The following is a 20,253-nucleotide window of genomic DNA, read 5'->3' as shown; positions in this document are numbered from 1 at the left end:
GTTTCTCTCTCTCAGCAGGTATCTCTGGCCTGGTGTTACGCTGCTTGTTGTCCCCTCTTTCCTGTCCTCTTAGAAGCTCTTTTTCTTCTTCTTTTATCACATCATATGTAGTAAAGTTTGTTTGTCAAAGAAACACTTTACATCAGACAACATGTTCTGGAGGACAAAGATGGTAGAAGTGCATAATTAAACAATAATTTCAGCTAATAAACTCATTTTTAAAGCTTCGTTTCAGTTAGAAACACAGCTACTGGCTCTTAAAGCGTTCAGCCTTCAGATTAACCAAAACTCCTCTGAAAAATATTGATCGGTGGATATTTTTCAGTTCGGAAACGCGTCTGGTTGCTGTGAAAAGCTTAGAGGCAGAAGTTCGAGTTAAATTTAAGGCCACTAATTTTAGACACACTAAGATGATTGTGTTGAAAACATCTAAATGTGGCGACTAAAAACTGAATGAAGTCAACGTCGGATTGTTCCGCTTAACGTATTAAACCTTAAAATTAGATTAAAAAAAGACTAAGGCGTCTCCATGAGCTGAATAACTCAGTTTTGTTGTAATTTATCCATTAATCCGACCCGATGGCGCTCATTAAACGCACTGAGGTTGAGGTTTGATGTCTGAAGTGATGACAGACAAACAACAAGCACCTAAATGGAAAGTACCGGACAGTTCCACGGGAATAACAGGTGAGCCTGGGAGTCTGTTTTCCTTTTAGATTCATAGTGCAACGAGCCCATTTCACTCCGTGTCTCACAGTCTCATTTTAAGCTGTTCAACAACAACAATGTTCTGGAAGCTTCTTGTTAGCGTAGTTTTCTCACTTTATACAACATATTAGGTGTTAACATTATGTCTATGTGTAGACTTTAATAAAAAACAAACACTCAAACACACATAAAATGCCCTCTGCTAATAGTTAACAGTCACAACCTGCTATGTGCTTCTGCTGCTGTGCTCCCCGAGGGGCAGAAGGTCAAACACAATGCAAGCCTCCGTCTGTTTACCTGATAAAAGCTCGTATAAAGAACTCTCTGAACATTTGCATCACAGCCTCAGTGTGCAGATGCTCCCGTGTTGCAACATGGTTAACGGTCCTTTGTTTCTCGATTTCAGACAGTATTCTCCTTCATTTTCCAAACAGAAACATCTCCAACCTCTTGCAGCTTTCCTGTAATAACTCCCACCTGAGGTCCGGTGATTCTGTTCAAACAGAACTGACAGAAATTACTTTCGTTTTGCTGCAGAAAGCGATTGGAACTTCCCTCAAAACTCCCTTAAACTTCCAGGTTTCCCATCGCTCCACATGTTTAAAGAGAAACTACAACATCCCCATCTGCTCTGTCTGCATATATTCTAGTAGTTATTCTTTGTCTCTTCATCATTGGCAGCGTGTTTTGGATTCATGTTTCTTTTTATCTGTTTTTCTTTTCTGTTGCCAGGTCATCGTTGTAAATGAGGAGCTGTTCTCGACTGATTTCACCTGGTAAATGGTCATGTCGATGCTGTTAATTCGCCGTTTGACTGAAGAAAGGCCTTCACACTCATCTCATTGAGTAATAAATCAGACAGTTTGAAATCTGTCTTTGTGTGCGTTCTGGGCATCGAGGTTTGATGTATAAGAGGTTGTGGGTTTTGCTGTCTCGTGTCAGAGCTAATTTGCTCATTTCCTGCCTGTTTGTTTGATGCTGATTCAGCTGCAGACGGCGCTCTGTAAACCGTTAAAAACCTGATGAAACCTGTTTCAACAGAGAAAGTCTGTCGAAGCCTTTTGAAACACCTGAACCACAGTGACTCATCTCAATAAACGATCTGCAGACTCCCTTTTTCTTCTTTATTAGCTCTAAAGACGGTTTTCTTGCTCTCTGGTTTCATTCATTTCAATCACCGAAAAGGAAACAAGGAACCAGGAGCAGCATAAAGGATCTGTGGAAAAGTGAAGGAAGCCGGGAGTTTAAAACAGAGGAGGCTGAATTTATGGAAGTCGTTGCTTTCGTTTTCAACTCAAAACTTCAGGGACTTTCCAACACGATTCAATTCAACACGATAATTATCCGGTACTGTCTTTGTCTTGTTGTTTCCGCCTTCTTTCAGCTCTGCTCTCTAATTTGATGAACGCTGGATTAAAATCCTGGGAAACCAACTCGTCAAGCCGTGGATCCTTTGGGAGTGATTCAGAGTGATTCAGAGTGATTCAGAGTGATTCAGAGATGTTGCAGTAAACATCATCGGATACCCGTAAAGGTGCTGGAATTTCAGAGAAGCTGGCAAAGTAAGTCAAATAGATTCTGCTGAAACTTTACGAGTTATTCAGACGTTTCATGAGGAAGACTTAAAGCAACAAAACGTGCACGTGGTCATATAACTGTGGTTAGTCTGTTGTTCTTCCAGCCTCGAGGACCACAGCAGCTTCTTTGTTATATTGTCAGTTAAGTTTCAGACTTAAATATTACAAAATCTGACATAAGTTAGAGGTTAAATTTCAGATTGAGCTGTGACAGAATGAAGAATCTGGAACGGATTCATGCTGAATGTGGGGTGATTTCTAACGATAAGAATCACGTTTTAACTGGAAACTTCAGGATTAACCTCTGCAATCGTTCCTCAGTCCATTTTTATTCATTTTGCCGGATTAACTGGCATTTTTCCCTAAAGGAAAACGTTTGTGTGTTTCTAACCTTGACTTTGTCCGGCAGGTTTTTATCCGTCAGTGCAAAGGACAAGATGGAAAAATACAAAAGGTATTTGACACATTCAAACATTATTTGTGTTAAGAACATTTCAAATTTTGTATAAAATGAATTTTCATTCATTTTGATTTAATTTTAATGCAAAAAAATGTTACCACTTCATCCACACGCCCCCCTGCAGCACAGTTTATTCACTCCGTGCTCTGTGACAGTCGGCTAACTTCACACAGAGTTTGCTGCTGATAGTTTTGTGCAACATGGCAGGATATTTATCAGATTTAGACAATGTGGACGATGACTTTGAATAAGATGGACGTTCTTACCGGAGTGAATAAACTGTGCTGCAGGGGGGCGTGTGGATGAAGGGGTCCCAGTAGAGTGCCTGTGTAGAAATCCCTCCGTTAGCTCTCCTTTAGCTGCAAGTAGCCACATAACAGCAGCTATGAGCTAACAGAGCTATAGCACACGTTCATTAATTCATTCTTCTTAAAGTATTGGTGAAATAAAGACAGATAATGCCTTATTTAGAGGCTGCATCCTCTAAGCCCCGTTCACTCCGTTATATGGATCTCCAGTTATCTAAATATCTTCTGAAGGACGCCGACTTTCACCAAAACTGTTCCCAGTGAGCAGATGAAGGTATTTCATGCCAGAAATAAGGTTCAGGTTTAAAAATACCGGAGTTCCCCTTTAAGGCGAAGCACAGGCTGATAGGTTGGAAGCAGACAGGTGAAACAGATATTATCTATTCAACTGTCAAAAACCCTGCAGTGGCAGTTAAAACGGATAAAAGTGAGCAAGAAGCAGCAAAGGCCTGCCAAAGAAAAGAGACAAAGATCTGTCCCTGAATGGGAGTGCAACAAGGTACAGGTGAGTCACAGGAAGTAATAAATATAAAGTTAATTTACATGCAAAAGCTCAACAGACTTTAAAAAAGCTATAAAACTTGACAAGCATATAAAACAGACACCCACAGAATGAATTAACACAAAAACAAAGAAACAAGCAATAAAATAATAAACAAGACAAATGTATTTGATTATTTTGTATGAGTTTGATTATATCCTGTTGATTGTATCACAGTTAATTCTATGCTTTAATGCTTAATTTCTGATGTAATATCATCATTAAAGTGGTAGCTCGTAGGTAAAAATGAAATCCCCAATTAGCTAAAATAAAATAAAAAAATGTAATCTGCTTGTTATTCCTGTTATAATTAAGAATGTGAATGATTAGTGTGAAAGACAAAAACATGTCATAATAGAACTTATTGGCGCCTATAATTCTACTTGTTAAAATGCCGCGAAAAAGTTAAATTAAAATGACCTTAAGCCAACTGTACGAAAACTGATGGGCTGGAGAAAATTTATAAAGAAGCGATGCTATTGAGACTAAAAGGATTGTAAAATCATGCAAATTTCTTCAAAATAAGCCAACATCAAATTAAACATGATCACTGAAGCAACAAAAACATAACAGAGAAATCTAATTATACAGTCATTGAACCGCTGGTGCAGAGAGAGATGACTTCTGTTCTCACTTAGTTTAATCAACCAAACTGCACGGAAAGTACTGTGTGTCTGCTAGTGTACGTTTTTTCTAAGCTTCTTGCCTAATTCAATATCTGTTGTGAGAAAGTGATCAAAACCCATCTGTGGGTGAAACCTGTTGCCTCGTAGCCTCGGTTGGGCCATCGCAAATCAATCAGAGTATTCAGGAGCTGTGAACGGGCGGTCACTCTCCTCTCTGAAAACTCCTCTCGGTGGGCGGTCTCAGCCGAGTGCAATTAGCCAACACATGAACGGCTGTGCACAACATAAAGTAAGGGGTGGCGCCTGAAGCGTCAGACATTCTCGGGTGAAGACATTCTCGGGTGAAGACATTCTCGGGTGAAGACATTCTCGGGTGAAGACATTCTCGGGTGAAGACATTCTCGGGTAAAGACATTCTCGGGTGAAGACATTCTCGGGTGAAGACATTCTCGGGTAAAGACATTCTCGGGTAAAGACATTCTCGGGTGAAGACATTCTCGGGTGAAGACATTCTCGGGTGAAGACATTCTCGGGTAAAGACATTCTCGGGTGAAGACATTCTCGGGTAAAGACATTCTCGGGTAAAGACATTCTCGGGTGAAGACATTCTCGGGTGAAGACATTCTCGGGTAAAGACATTCTCGGGTGAAGACATTCTCGGGTGAAGACATTCTCGGGTAAAGACATTCTCGGGTGAAGACATTCTCGGGTAAAGACATTCTCGGGTGAAGACATTCTCGGGTAAAGACATTCTCGGGTAAAGACATTCTCGGGTGAAGACATTCTCGGGTGAAGACATTCTCGGGTGAAGACATTCTCGGGCGAAGACATTCTCGGGTAAAGACATTCTCGGGTGAAGACATTCTCGGGTGAAGACATTCTCGGGTGAAGACATTCTCGGGTAAAGACATTCTCGGGTGAAGACATTCTCGGGTGAAGACTAGCATGTCCACCGAACAAGGCCACTGAACAAGGCAAACCTGTCCTACTTGCCTCATCCATGTCGCTCTGGCCTCACCACCTGCTTTAAAATGTGCCTCAAACCCATTCCTGTTGTCTCCGGCTCGCACAGAAGGTTTCACACAACCAAACGCCACCGCAACCTTACCAACCTCCGCTCTCTAAAGCCCACTTCACTCTGTGACACACCCTTGTCTGTGGGGTTGTGGAATTGCCAATCGGCGGTAAACTAAGCAGATTTCCTTATGGCTTATGCTAATCACCTGTCTCTTGACATCCTGGCTCTCACTGAAACCTGGATTAAGCCTGAAAACACAGCTACCCCGGCTGCACTTTCAACCAACCACTCATTCTCCCACACCTCTCGCACATCTGGGAGAGGTGGTGGAACAGGCTCATTTCCAACAAATGGAAATACAACCAACTGCTACCTGAAGCTAAATACAATACCTTTGAATACCACGCCATCTTGGTAACTGCACCGGTCAAAACCCATATGGTTGTCGTATATTGCCCACCAGGACAACTCGGTGACTTTCTAAATTAACCCGACACCTTGCTCTCTTCTATCCCGGAGCATGACTGTCCCATAATGGTCCTTGGTGACATGAACATCCACCTGGACAGTCCTAACTCTTCTGATTTTCTGACACTAATGCACTCGTTTGAGCTACAACTGCTCAGCAGTCCTCCGACCCATAAAGCTGGCAAAGTGCTCGATCTCGTTTTCTATAGAAACTGTGCCACAGAGGCCCTATCTGTCACACCTCTGCAGTTCTCTGACCACTATTTCATTCAGTTCAGAGTGAGTCTCCCGAGAAGACCATCTGCTTCTACCCCTCTGGTTTCCTTCCTCTGCAACCTGTCGCCCACCCGCTTCTCCTCCATTGTTGCCTCCGCTCTTCCAGCCTCCAGCACATTCTCCTCCCTTCAGGTTAATGATGCAACGGAGTCCCTTTGCTCTACTCTGAGCTTATCTCTGGATAGTCTGTGTCCTCTATCCACCAAACCCTCCCGATCCTCCCAGTCTCACCCCTGGCTTAATGATACTCTCCAAACCAACCATACACCACAGCATCTGCATACAAACTGAATCCCTATCTCTGGCTCCATCAAAGGTTGCTGGAAACCTGGGTGTCATGATTGATGACCAACTAACCTTCAAAGATCACGTTACCTCGGTTGCTCGTTCGTGCCGCTTTGCATTACTAAACATAAGAAAGATCAGACCATACCTGACCCAACATGCCCCCCAGCTCCTGCTGCAGGCCATGGTCATCTCCCGCCTTGACTCCTGCAACGCTCTCCTAACTGGTCTCCTAACTGGTCTCCTAACTGGTTTCCTAACTGGTTTCCTAACTGGTCTCCTAACTGGTTTCCTAACTGGTTTCCTAACTGGTTTCCTAACTGGTCTCCTAACTGGTTTCCTAACTGGTTTCCTAACTGGTCTCCTAACTGGTTTCCTAACTGGTCTCCAGCCTGTGAAACCTCTGCAGATGGTCCAGAACGCGGCGGTGCGTCTGGTCTTGGATCAGCCTAAAAGAACACGTCCCCCCTCTGTTCATTGAGCTCCTCTGGCTGCCCTTAGCCGCCCGCATCAGGTTCAAGTCCCTGATGTTAGCTACAAAGAGCTTAATGGAACGGCTCCATCTACTTGAATGCTATATGTCCTTAGGCTTATGTCCCAACTGGGTCCCTCCGTTGGTCCCAGGATTGTCGTCTAGCAGCTCCTACACCACGCCTAAGACAATCCAAACTCTGTTCATGTGTCGTCCCACGATGGTGGAATGACCTACCGAGGGCTACCAGAACAGGGGCGTCCCTGTCTATCTTCAAGAAGCTCCTGAAAACCCAGCTCTTCAGAGAGCATCTCCTATCCCAGCACTTACCTTGTACTTCCCTACCCCCTCTATCTCTGCACTTTATCTTTCTGCACTTCCTTCTATGCCTGCACCCTATCTCTACTCTGTCCCCTCTGACAGAGTCGGACTCCTGGGTTCCTTCTATGTAGCTTATTGTTAGCTTTTTATAAAGCTGTTATATCTTCATTTGTAAGTCGCTTTGGATAAAAGCGTCTGATAAATACAGAAACAGAAACAAATATATAACAACCGAATTAGGGTTCATGTGAATAGGAAACAGGTTAGATTTACCTAGATTAGGTTCAACCATTATAACTCTTCTCTGGATTACAGGAATACCCACATTCTTTCTTTTTTGTTTTGTCTTCTTTTAGAGTAATTTCAGATGTAAAGGATGTTGCCAAAGAAGGGAACATTCAGAAACCACCGGAGCTACTCAAGCTGGCTCACAACTTTCCCCAGACTCCCAATCCACAGAACAGGATAGAGAAGACAGAGGTTGTCAATGTGAATAACAGTGGTTTAACGATGTCAAAAAAACTTTATGACAAACTGTACGACTATCAGCAAGATGGAGTCTCCTTCCTGTACGGTCTCTACAGAGATGATCGTGAAGGCGGGATTCTAGCCGACGACATGGGGCTCGGTAAAACCATCCAGATTATATCGTTCCTCTCAGGCATGTACGACAATGAGCTGATAAAACACGCGCTGCTCGTCATGCCGACATCCCTCATCACAAACTGGATCAAGGAGTTTGCCAAATGGACTCCTGGCATGAGGGTCAAGGAGTTTCACGGCGCCAGTAAAGTAGAGAGGACCAGGAGTTTGAGGAAAGTTCAGAGAAGAGGGGGCGTCATCATAACAACTTACCACATGCTGATACACAACTGGCAGCAGCTGTCCTCGTACCAGGGAAGGGAATTCTGTTGGGACTATGTGATCCTGGATGAGGCGCACAAAATAAAAAACATAGCTACCAAAACAGCCAAAAGTGCTTACGCCATCCCTTCAAAGAACAGAATTCTTCTGACAGGAACTCCGGTCCAAAACAACCTGAGGGAAATGTGGACTCTCTTTAACTTTGCCTGTCAAGGTGCTCTATTGGGGACAGCAAAGACTTTCAAAACAGAGTATGAGAACCCCATCACCCGAGCCAGGGAGAAGGACGCCACCCCAGGAGAAAAGGCTCTCGGGTCCCGGATGTCCGAAAACCTCATGGCGTTAATAAAGCCCTACTTCCTCCGAAGGACAAAATCAGAAGTGGAGAAAAACAAGATGAACGCCAAAGAGGAGCACTCGGACCATCAGGACAGTCGAGTTCAGAGTGGTCGGGCCGTCTCTGGAGCAGTTATGCCCAAACTGACCAGAAAGAATGACCTGATTGTCTGGACTTATTTGAGCGCCATTCAGGAGGACATTTACCGGCAGTTCATTGGCTTGGACCACATCAAGGAGCTGCTAATGACAACCAGGTCACCTCTTACTGAATTAACCATCCTGAAAAAGCTGTGTGATCACCCGAGACTCTTTTCTGCTGGCGCTGCAGTAAAGCTTGGCTCAAAGGAAAATGCAGCAGAAGGCTCAAAGGGTGACAACAGCAAGACTGACACTCAAAACATTTCTGATGTTCCTGACAATGTCTTGATATCAGAGTCCGGGAAACTCGTCTTTCTGCTGGCACTCCTGGAAAGGCTCCGAGAAGAAGGTCACCGCACGCTTGTCTTTGCTCATTACAGGAAGGTTCTCGACATCCTTGAACGTATCCTTGGCAACAGAGGCTTTAAAGTATTGAGGCTGGATGGTGCGATAACCCAGAATACAGAGAGACAGAGGCTCATCTCTCTGTTTCAGAAGGACAAACGTTACTCGGTCTTCCTCCTCACCACTCAGGTTGGGGGAGTCGGCATCACCTTGACGGCAGCCAACCGAGTCGTCATCTACGATCCCAGCTGGAATCCAGCGACAGATGCCCAGGCTGTCGACAGGGCATACCGCATCGGGCAGACCGAAAACGTCGTCATCTACCGGCTGATCACCTGCGGCACGGTGGAGGAAAAGATCTACAGGCGGCAGGTTTTCAAAGACTCCCTCATCAGACAGAACACCGGGGACAAGAAGAACCCGTTCCGCTACTTCAGCAGACAGGAGCTGAAGGAGCTTTTTACTCTGGAGGACACGAGGTCCTCTTCCACACAGCTGCAACTGCAAGCTCTGCACTCCAGACACCGGCGGACTGACCCAGAACTGGACCAGCACATCGCCCACCTTCACGCTCTCGACATGTTTGGGATTTCGGATCATGACCTCATGTTCTCCCTGGACGTCAACCACGATGAGGCCCCTGAGAACCAGGAGGAGCACCAGTACATCGAAGGCCGGGTCCAGAAGGCTCAGGAGCTGATGAGGGCTGAGTCCGAAATGCAGGTGAGTCAAGTGATTTTTATTTTTACAGAAGTGACTTTTTTAGACTTGGGGAATGTGTCAAATACAATCAAAGGACATACTTAAATATTCCTTATATATGTTTTCATGAATATTTAAACTCTGCTCAGTTACCTGTGTAGATTGCACTTTTTCACAGTGCTCTCCATCAAGGTATTGTAATTTAATTTTATTTTCAAGGCTTAAACGTGACCTTTTGTCACTTATCTCCACTTTTTGCGCTGTCATTGGTTGTAGCTCCTTGCTAACATCTCCTACCCAAATGAACCAAACTACTATTCTCTGGGGACTACAGGTCAGGACAACTGAACCGTGAACTAGAGTCTGATTATAACATCACTATCACTACCACTGACAAGCGATCTCCTCCCCTGTCCTCCTCTAAAACGGTTAGGTTATGATCAGACGTCAATGACAACTCACCTGTGTCGGACGTCCCGGTGCTGCAAATAAAACCAATTTCATATATTAGGCTACCCCAAACGTATTATTATTATTTTACTAGTTTTTAGTTTTAAATCTTGTAAAACATGTTAATGCATGCATGAACAGAGGGAAGAGACTCACCTGTTGAGTGATAAATGTTCTTATATGGAAAGCCTTGTCGGAATAGCGGCATGTCCGACTGGTGGAAAGTCAGAATGACCACCCATGTTCCTCTCAATCTAAGATGGTGAATATCAGCATCCAATTCAGAGTCATTTCATGTGGGTTTATTTGATGTATTTTCTTAAAATCTAAATGTTGACAAATAAAGTTTTATTTTGCCATCAAATAAAAGATATTTAATTACTTTGATGAGGTAACAAACTACAGTCAATGAGAATATGCCTGCTAAATTATTTCATCTTAATAATCTGCTTTTGTGCGATCTGCAGATGCAGCTGACAGAGGGCATAAGGCCGAGCACAGAACCAGTCTACCAAAGACGACCAACTGACACCAACAGCAGAGAGACGCTACATGAGAAGAAACCAAGTCATCCAAAAAAAAGCCTTGCAAATCCAAACACAGACCAAAACTTTAACATGGTATCTTATGTGGTGGATGTGGATCAGTCTGGTTCTGAAGAAAATGGGAGCCAGCAGAATCTAGTGGACCAGTCTGGTTCTGAAGAAAATGGGAGCCAGCAGAATCTAACTGACGAGTCTGATTCTGAGGAAAATGAGAACCATCAACCTCTAAAGGATCAGTCTGGTTTTGAAGACAATAAGACCCAGAAGAACCTGTTGGACCAGTCTGGTTCTGGAGAAAATGGCAGCCAGCAACATCTAATGGACCAGCCTGGTTCTGAAGACAATAACATCCAAAATAACCTGTTGGACCAGTCTGGTTCTGGAGAAAATGGGAGCCAGCAACATCTAATGGACCAGTCTGGTTCTGAAGAAAATGGGAGCCAGCAGAATCTAATGGACCAGTCTGGTTCTGAAGAAAATGGGAGCCAGCAGAATCTAATGGACCAGTCTGGTTCTGAAGAAAATGAGAACCATCAACATCTAATGGACCAGTCTGGTTCTGAAAAACAAGACAGTAATCAGAATGTGTTGGACCACTCTAGTTCTGAAGACAATGAGATTCAAAAGAACCTGTTGATCCAGTCTGGTTCTGGAGAAAATGGCAGCCAGCAACATCTAATGGACCAGTCTGGTTCTGAAGAACAAGACAGTAATCAGAATGTGTTGGACCAGTCTGGTTCTGGAGAAAATGAGATTCAAAAGAACCTGTTGATCCAGTCTGGTTCTGGAGAAAATGGCAGCCGAAAACCTCTAATGGACCAGTCTGATTCTGAAGAACAAGACAGTAATCAGAATGTGTTGGACCACTCTAGTTCTGAATACAATAAAATTCAAAAGAACCTGTTGATCCAGTCTGGTTCTGGAGAAAATGGCAGCCAGCAACATCTAATGGACCAGTCTGGTTCTGAAGACATAAAGATCCAGGAGAACCTGTCGGATCATTCTGGTTCTGATGAAAATGGGAATCCTCTAAATCTAATGGGCCAGTTTGGTTCTGAAGACAATGAGATCCAGGAGAACCTGTTGGACCAATCTGGTTCTGAAGACAATGAGATCCAGGAGAACCTGTTGGACCAGTCTGGTTCTGAAGAGAATGTGAGCCAGGAGAACCTGTTGGACCAGTCTGGTTCTGGAGAAAATGTGAGCCAGGAGAAACTGTTGGACCAGTCTGGTTCTGGAGAGAATGTGAGCCAGGAGAACCTGTTGGACCAGTCTGGTTGTGAAGACAATAACATCCAAAATAACCTGTTGGACCAGTCTGGTTCTGAAGAAAATGGAAGCCAGCAACCTCTAATGGACCAGTCTGGTTCTGAAGACATAAAGATCCAGGAGAACCTGTCGGATCATTCTGGTTCTGATGAAAATGGGAATCCTCTAAATCTAATGGGCCAGTTTGGTTCTGAAGACAATGAGATCCAGGAGAACCTGTTGGACCAATCTGGTTCTGAAGACAATGAGATCCAGGAGAACCTGTTGGACCAGTCTGGTTCTGAAGAGAATGTGAGCCAGGAGAACCTGTTGGACCAGTCTGGTTCTGGAGAAAATGTGAGCCAGGAGAAACTGTTGGACCAGTCTGGTTCTGGAGAGAATGTGAGCCAGGAGAACCTGTTGGACCAGTCTGGTTCTGGAGAGAATGTGAGCCAGGAGAACCTGTTGGACCAGTCTGGTTCTGGAGAAAATGTGAGCCAGGAGAACCTGTTGGACCAGTCTGGTTCTGGAGAAAATGTGAGCCAGGAGAAACTGTTGGACCAGTCTGGTTCTGGAGAAAATGTGAGCCAGGAGAACCTGTTGTACCAGTCTGGTTCTGGAGAGAATGTGAGCCAGGAGAACCTGTTGGACCAGTCTGGTTCTGGAGAAAATGTGAGCCAGGAGAAACTGTTGGACCAGTCTGGTTCTGGAGAAAATGTGAGCCAGGAGAACCTGTTGGACCTGTCTGGTTCTGAAGACAGTAAGATCCAAAATAACCTGTTGGATCAGTCTGATTCTAAAGAAAATGGCAGCCATCAACCTCTAATGGACCAGTCTGGTTCTGAAGATATAAAGATCCAGGAGAACCTGTCGGATCATTCTGTTTCTGAAGAAAATGGGAATCCTCTAAATCTAATGGGCCAGTTTGGTTCTGAAGACAATAAGATCCAGGAGAACCTGTTGGACCAGTCTGGTTCTGGAGAAAATGTGAGCCAGGAGAACCTGTTGGACCAGTCTGGTTCTGAAGAAAATGTGAGCCAGGAGACCCTGTTGGACCAGTCTGGTTCTGAAGAAAATGGCAGCCATCAACATCTAATGGACCAGTCTGGTTCTGAAGAAAAGAGTAACCATCAACTACTAATGTACCAGCTTGGTTCTGAAGACATAAAGATCCAGGAGAACCTGTTGGACCAGTCTGGTTCTGGAGAAAATGGCAGCCATCAACATCTAATGGACCAGTCTGGTTCTGAAGAACAAGACAGTAATGAGAATGTGTTGGACCAGTCTGGTTCTGAAGACAATGAGATCCAGGAGAACCTGTTGGACCAGTCTGGTTCTGGAGAGAATGTGAGCCAGGAGAACCTGTTGGACCAGTCTGGTTCTGAAGAAAATGTGAGCCATCAACATCTAATGGACCAGTCTGGTTCTGAAGACAATAACATCCAAAAGAACCTATTGGACCAGTCTGGTTCTGAAGAAAAGGGTAACCATCAACTACTAATGGAACTTTCTGGTTCTGAAGAAACTAGGATTGAGAAGAACCTGTTGGACCAGTCTGGTTCTGAAGACAATAACATCCTGGAGAACCTGTTGGACCAGTCTGGTTCTGGAGAAAAGGATAACCATCAAGCTCTAATGGACAAGCCTGGTTCTGAAGACACAAAGATCCAGGAGAACCTGTTGGACCAGTCTGGTTCTGAAGACAATGAGATCCAGGAGAACCTGTCGGACCAGTCTGGTTCTGAAGACAATAGGATTGAGAAGAACCTGTTGGACCAGTCTGGTTCTGGAGAGAATGTGAGCCAGGAGAACCTGTTGGACCAGTCTGGTTCTGAAGACAATAAGATCCTGGAGAACCTGTTGGACCAGTCTGGTTCTGAAGACAATAAGATCCTGGAGAACCTGTTGGACCAGTCTGGTTCTGGAGACAATAAGATCCAGGAGAACCTGTTGGACCAGTCTGGTTCTGAAGACAATAGGATTGAGAAGAACCTGTTGGACCAGTCTGGTTCTGAAGACAATAAGATCCTGGAGAACCTGTTGGACCAGTCTGGTTCTGGAGACAATAAGATCCAGGAGAACCTGTTGGACCAGTCTGGTTCTGGAGACAATAAGATCCAGGAGAACCTGTTGGACCAGTCTGGTTCTGAAGACAATAAGATCCTGGAGAACCTATTGGACCAGTCTGGTTCTGGAGACAATAAGATCCAGGAGAACCTGTTGGACCAGTCTGGTTCTGAAGACAATAAGATCCAGGAGAACCTGTTGGACCAGTCTGGTTCTGGAGAGGAGGACAGACTAAATAGAACCTACCACTCAGAGGTGGACTCGAACCTCAACCCTCCGCTTCAGTCCAACTCGAGCTTCAGAGCAGAAACCTCCAGAATCAGCGCCGATCCGTGTGATGGAAACTGTGGCTTAGAGCTGGAGGACAGCGGGGACGAGGTTCTGGAGGTTCTGAAGCAGCAGCTGCTGTCTCAGCTCCAGATGAGCGGCAGCTTCAACGTCTACAAGTCTCTGTCTGAGAGTCACAACATCAGCAGATGCCAGGCATCAGGCATGGAGGACTCCACAAAGAAATCCACGAAGAAGAGGAGACCAGCAGCAATTCATGAGGTAGAAGAAGAAGAGCTGCAGCTGAATAGGAAGCTTCACTTCCTGCTCCAGGTGCCCCAAACCTCCACTCCTAAATCTGCGCCCTCTGGTTCTTCCCATCACCGGTTATGGATAAGTGCCAGAGGAAACTCGCACTGGTCCCACCTCCAGTCCATCGTCAAGGATGACCTTCAGGATTTGGTGGAGCACGAAGATGAGGCCGAACCTTTATTCAGGGAGGAAGAAAACACTCCGGAGCTGCAGGTGGGTCAGAGATTAGTCAGCCGATTAAATCTGTGGAAGTGATTTTACAGACATGTTGGGTGAACTTTACATCGCAGCTCGGTAAAAAGATGGTAATAGTGTGGTAATAATATAGAAATAAACAGGTAATAACCAGGTAATACCATGTTATTACTAAAGTAACAAGGTGAAATGAAAAGGTTTAGCACGTGGTGGCTACGCTAGCTAGCTTCACGTTGCGTATGATGAAAGCATGTTGGGGCGAGTCCTCCCCGAACCCATACTGATTGCATTGTAAAAACTGACTTTACATTAGAGTCAATGGGAGCAGTCGGGCGATTTTCAACCTGACTGAAATCGCCACAAAGGGGCGGAACCTCATGGAACACGGCCTTGCTCTGATTGGACAGTGACATACAGAGTATGTAAATGTAAATAAAACCAGAACAGAACTTTAATTTGCAAATCCATTTCAACCTGAAGTCAATTGAATGCACAACAAAGACGATATCTAATGTTCAAACCTGTAAACTTTATTGTTCTTTGCAAATATTCCCTCATTTTGAATGTGACAGGTTCCATAAAAGCTGGGACAGGAGCAACAAAAGACTGAGGAATGCTCAAAAAAAAATCCCTGTTTGGAGAATTTCACGACTGAACAGGTACGAACAGGTTTTGGAGCAATGCTGCCATCCAAGCAGCGTCTTTTTCAGGGCCGTCCCTACTTATTTCAGCAAGACAATGCCAGGCTACTCTGCGTGGCTTCGTAGTAAAGAGTGTCGGTACGAGACTGTTGTGCCTGCAGTTCAGGCCTGTCTTCTTCTGAATGTGCACACAAGGGAACAGTTTATCAGTTTGAGCATTAAATATCTTGTCTTTGTCGCATATTCAACTGAAAACAGGTTGAAAAGGATTTGCAAATGATTGTATTCTGTTTTTATTTACATTTAACACAATATCCAACTTCATTGGAATCAGGATTGTTTCCATGTAACAACAATGAATCGGGACTGTAAAGACTTTCTGTTTTACTTCATGGCAGCTTTTGTTGTTTGAGTTGTAACTAACTGCTGAGTGAACTCTTTGCAATCTAAAGACAGGTGCTGGAAGGTTTTTTAAGTCCAGTAATTTAAATTTAAACCTGTTTTGTTTTATCAGGTGAGACACAACAGGCAAAAACACCACATGGGCTTGTCTTTTTGAGTTTGAAAACATGTTCTGGTGTTTCCTGCAGATGCAGCTGGCAGAAAGCACAGAACCAACCGACCTGAAACAACCGCCTGACACTAACAGCAGAGAGATGTCACATGAGAAGACTCCAGAACCGAGTCCTTCACATCCACGGTCGGACAACCTGTCACCTGTTGTGGTGGGTTTGGACCAGTCTGGTTCTGGAGAGGACACCCAGCAGAATCTGAGTAGCAGGGTTGCTGATCTGGCTGCAGATGTGTCTCCTCAGCAGGACTCAGAGTCTGCAGATGTTACCGCAGCTGACGGAGCAGGCATCTCTTTTAGAGAGTTAGTGGATGAAACCTCTCCAGCTGACATGTCCTCCATATATGACCGAAGCCTGCTGTATGTCACAGCTGATGACAGCAGCCATCTACGAAATGGAACCTCCCACTCTGAGATGGACCTGGATTTCATGCCACACCTGGAGAGCAAAAGACTTTCTGTCGTGCAACAGTCCAACTCAAGCATCAAAGCAGAAGCCTCCAGCGAGAGTGCTGAGCTCGAACTGTTTGATGGAAACTTTAACGGTAGCAGGCACGATGTTCTGGAGGATGCTGAGACTGAAGAAGAGGAGCAGGAGCTGCTGTTTCAGCTTCAGATGAGCGGCAGCTTTGACGTCTACAAGTCTCTGTCTGAGAGTCTGCACAGACACAACATCAGCAGCTGCCGGGCATCAGGCATGGAGGAGTCCATGGAGGAATCCAGGAATGGGTCCAGGAATGAGTCCATGGAGGAGTCCAGGAATGGGTCCAGGAATGAGTCCATGGAGGAGTCCAGGAATGGGTTCAGGAATGGGTCCAGGAATGGGTCCAGGAATGGGTCCATGAATGAGTCCAGGAATGGGTCCAGGAATGGGTCTAGGAATGGGTCCAGGAATGAGTCCAGGAATGAGTCCATGAATGAGTCCAGGAATGGGTCCAGTAATGAGTCCAGGAATGAGTCCAGGAATGAGTCCAGGAATGAGTCCAGGAATGGGTCCAGGAATGGGTCCAGGAATGAGTCCAGGAATGAGTCCAGGAATGAGTCCAGGAATGAGTCCACAAGGGAGAGGAGATCAGCAGTGATTCATGACAGTGAACAAGAAGAGGAAGAGCAGTTGAATAAGACACTTGACAGCTTGCTCCAGGTGTTTGGAGCCTCTACATCCAACTTTGCACCCTCTGGTTCTTCACCTCACTGGTCCAGGATAAGTGTTGGAGGAAACACCTCTTTGGTCTCACGCCAGTCCCTCCTCCAGTGCATCACCGGCGATGTAGAGGAGGAAAATGATGACAAAGACAACTTTTCAGAGATGAACTTTGAGGCAGAGAAGGAAGAAAAGGGGAAGAAAGGGGAGGAGCACCCAGAAGATGTCTGGGATAACTCAGTAGAGGACAAGAGGAGGAAGACGAGGGGGAAGACAAGAAGGAGAACGACAAAGGTGATTGGACTGCAGTGGAAGAGGAAGGTGGGGAGACAACTGAGGCGGAGCAGCAGGAGGATCACTCAGAATCAGATTCATCATATTCAGAATAACTCAGCTCAGGACTTCAGCCTTGGATCGACAGCCAAGCCTGAGCTGGCCTCTGGTGAAACAGTGGAAGAGTGCAGCGCCGGAGTCGGGTTGAGCGTCCAGTCTGAGAACTACGACTCGCTGGTCAGAAGAGGGAAGGAGTGCTACAGCCAGGCCAAGCTGCGTGACGCCCTGGACTTCTTCCTGAGAGCCATCGACATCAAACCAGGAGATCCTGAAATCCAGTTCATGACCATCCAGCTGTACCGGCAGCTGAGTCAGCAGGGAAGCCTCTAGGGTCAGAGCTCACGGGGGGCTGTGCCCCTACTGAGATGGCCAACATGAAATATTAACATCCCTACTAAATTACATATTTCACTACATTGTATTTACAGTTTTTATTCTAGTTATGTTGATGTTGTGGTTTTAAATTTGTTATTGTTTCCATTTTGTAAGATTTTATGTTAACAATTTTTCGAAAAAAATGATTAAGTCATTATTTTCCACACCTGCCGTTTGCTACTGAGATTCATAGGGGAGCTGAAGCCTTTTCCAAATACCATCAGGCATCGCAGAGCAAATAGATGAGTAAATAAAACCCACATCTGAAAGGTTAGACGTATATGATGATGTCACAACTTATATTCAGGTTTTCTCCTCTGACTTCCTGCTGTGGCCTCACTCTTACATCACTCATTTACAGCTCTCCTTTCTGTTTTTGTTGTGCTGTTGGAGCGTTGCTGCATAGTTCTACTCGTCTGTAACTGTCCTAATGCATTGGTTGGATGTGGTATTTCTGCCTGTGTTTGGAGAAGAAAATAACTCAATGTCTGTAACTTCTGCCAGAGCATGAATCCACAGAGGGATGCGTGCCCCACTGTTTACAGACTGGCTATTATTTTTCATTCATTAATGAAATAGTTAATTAATCAAAATAAAGCAGAATAATGAGGTCTTAGCTAATTGAAGCAGGTAAACATGAAAGCAGAAATTAGGCTTGTTGGATATTGTCTTTGTTTGTATTTTTTAAAACTTTATTTTACTTATTCCTTTTTTTTTTTGTTTGGACTGATGTAAATGTAAATGTACTTTATTTATATAGCCCTTTACAACAATCCATTTCGGTGTACCAAGCAATAAAATACAGCAAAAAAGGATAAGATAAGATAAAAGTGTTACCATACTACTGGGTATTAAAAGCCATCTGAAATAAGTAGGATTTTAGCCCTGATTTAAAGTGGCCCAGGTCAGAAATAAGACACATCTCGGGGGGGAGCTTATTCCAGAGCCTGGGGGCAGCAGCAGAAAAGGCTCAGTCACCCTAGGGCTTGTATTTGGACCTGAACACTTCCAGAAAAAGTTGATTTGTTGACCTCAGAGCTCTGCCAGGGTTACAGTTAAAAGCTCAGATAAATACGATGGGGTGAGGCTGTTAAGAGCTTTAAAAACAAACTTTAAAAGTTTAAAATCAATGCATCTGCATCATTTAACATTTCAATAAACAGTCACATTTCATGCTTTTTATTAATTTTCCGTTATTCATTCATGCTGTTATTCTTTATGAAATTTAAGTGTATCTAACTTTTAAAAGGGCTTTTTTTTATTATCAAAGTGTCATGAAAATAAAGAGAATGGTACAATCCCATCTTTTGGCTCATATTCTGTACGCCTTTAATCGTTTTCATCTGTGAGTTCATCTGATTATTTTTGTGTGCTGCTTTGATGATGTTGATAAACATTTAGATGATTTATGAAATGCAAGACATATGGAGGCCTTAGTAGGATTAAGCCAATAAAGAAACTGGGCGGAGGACATGAGTCATGCAGGAGGAGCTTCCGCCCACCGAATCTGGCGCAAATTGCCCTCCTTTACGTCCGCAGATCAGATCTAACTACTGAGTGAATACTAAATTCCTGTTTGTTTACATCGGTTATTGTTTCCAGTCAGAAATAAAATAACTAATATATAATAACTATATAAAACAACTCATCTAAAGTATATTAAAGTAATTTATAAAGTCACAAACTTGGACAGTTACAGTCAGATTAAACTGTTGGAGGAGCCGTTGAGTTTGGCCCCGCCCACCGAATCTGGCGCCAACTGTCCTCCTTTACGTCCGCAGCTCGGATCTAAATACTGAGTGTCTGTAACTCAGACTCATGTTGAACTTTGAGATCAGCAGAATCAGTCACAATGAGCGGCAGAGGAAAGGGAGGAAAAGGACTCGGTAAAGGAGGCGCAAAGCGGCACCGGAAGGTTCTCCGTGATAACATCCAGGGAATCACCAAACCCGCCATCCGCCGCCTGGCCCGCCGCGGCGGAGTCAAGCGTATCTCTGGCCTCATCTACGAGGAGACTCGCGGGGTGCTCAAGGTCTTCCTGGAGAACGTTATCCGTGACGCAGTAACCTACACCGAGCACGCCAAGAGGAAGACGGTCACCGCCATGGACGTGGTGTACGCGCTCAAGAGGCAGGGCCGCACTCTGTACGGCTTCGGAGGTTAAACTGCTGCTGGGACACATCACCTCAGACACAACGGCTCTTTTCAGAGCCCCCCCACCTCATCTGAAGAGCTCTGATTCAATGTTGCTTCTTACATGTGCTCAATATGAACCAAAAATAATGACTGTAAATATCCCACCAAACCCACAGTTTACCGACCACATCAAGATAAGCTGCAAGTCAGAATTATCTGAATGGAAGGTGATGGTACAGATGGCTTCGAATCTGTATTTCCATGCCGTGTCATTGAACCGTGGGTTAGAAGTATGTTTGAATATGAAACGAGTTTGAATATGAGCGAGTTTGCTCAAATGTGTGGCGAGCACATTTTTCACTGCCTGTGAAAGTGTCGGGTATGCAACAATTAGCTGGATGCATTTATGCATTCTGTCTGTCCACAGTACGGTAATGCATCACCGCAGGAGTCGGGAACCTTTTTGGCTGAGAGAGCCATGAAAGCCACATTTTTTGAAAAATTTCCGCGGGAGCCATATA

At 44.6% G+C, this 20,253-nt stretch overlaps 1 protein-coding gene across 1 annotated transcript; it reads left to right on the top strand.

The window, feature by feature from the left end:
• The first annotated feature begins 19,420 nt into the window (after window positions 1–19,420).
• Window positions 19,421–19,806, top strand: LOC140309042 (histone H4). The gene has a single exon (XM_072386877.1). The coding sequence runs from the start codon at window positions 19,449–19,451 to the stop codon at window positions 19,758–19,760; it is 312 nt and encodes a 103-aa protein (XP_072242978.1). The 5' UTR covers window positions 19,421–19,448; the 3' UTR covers window positions 19,761–19,806.
• Window positions 19,807–20,253: the final 447 nt, after the last annotated feature.

The sequence above is a fragment of the Leuresthes tenuis genome, unplaced genomic scaffold, assembly GCF_036924035.1.
Source record: "Leuresthes tenuis unplaced genomic scaffold, fLeuTen1.0.hap1 SCAF_6, whole genome shotgun sequence".
In the NCBI taxonomy this organism is placed as follows: Eukaryota; Metazoa; Chordata; class Actinopteri; order Atheriniformes; family Atherinopsidae; genus Leuresthes; species Leuresthes tenuis.
The sequence above is the reverse complement of the archived record's forward strand: the minus strand, read 5'-3'. Positions and strand labels throughout refer to the sequence as shown.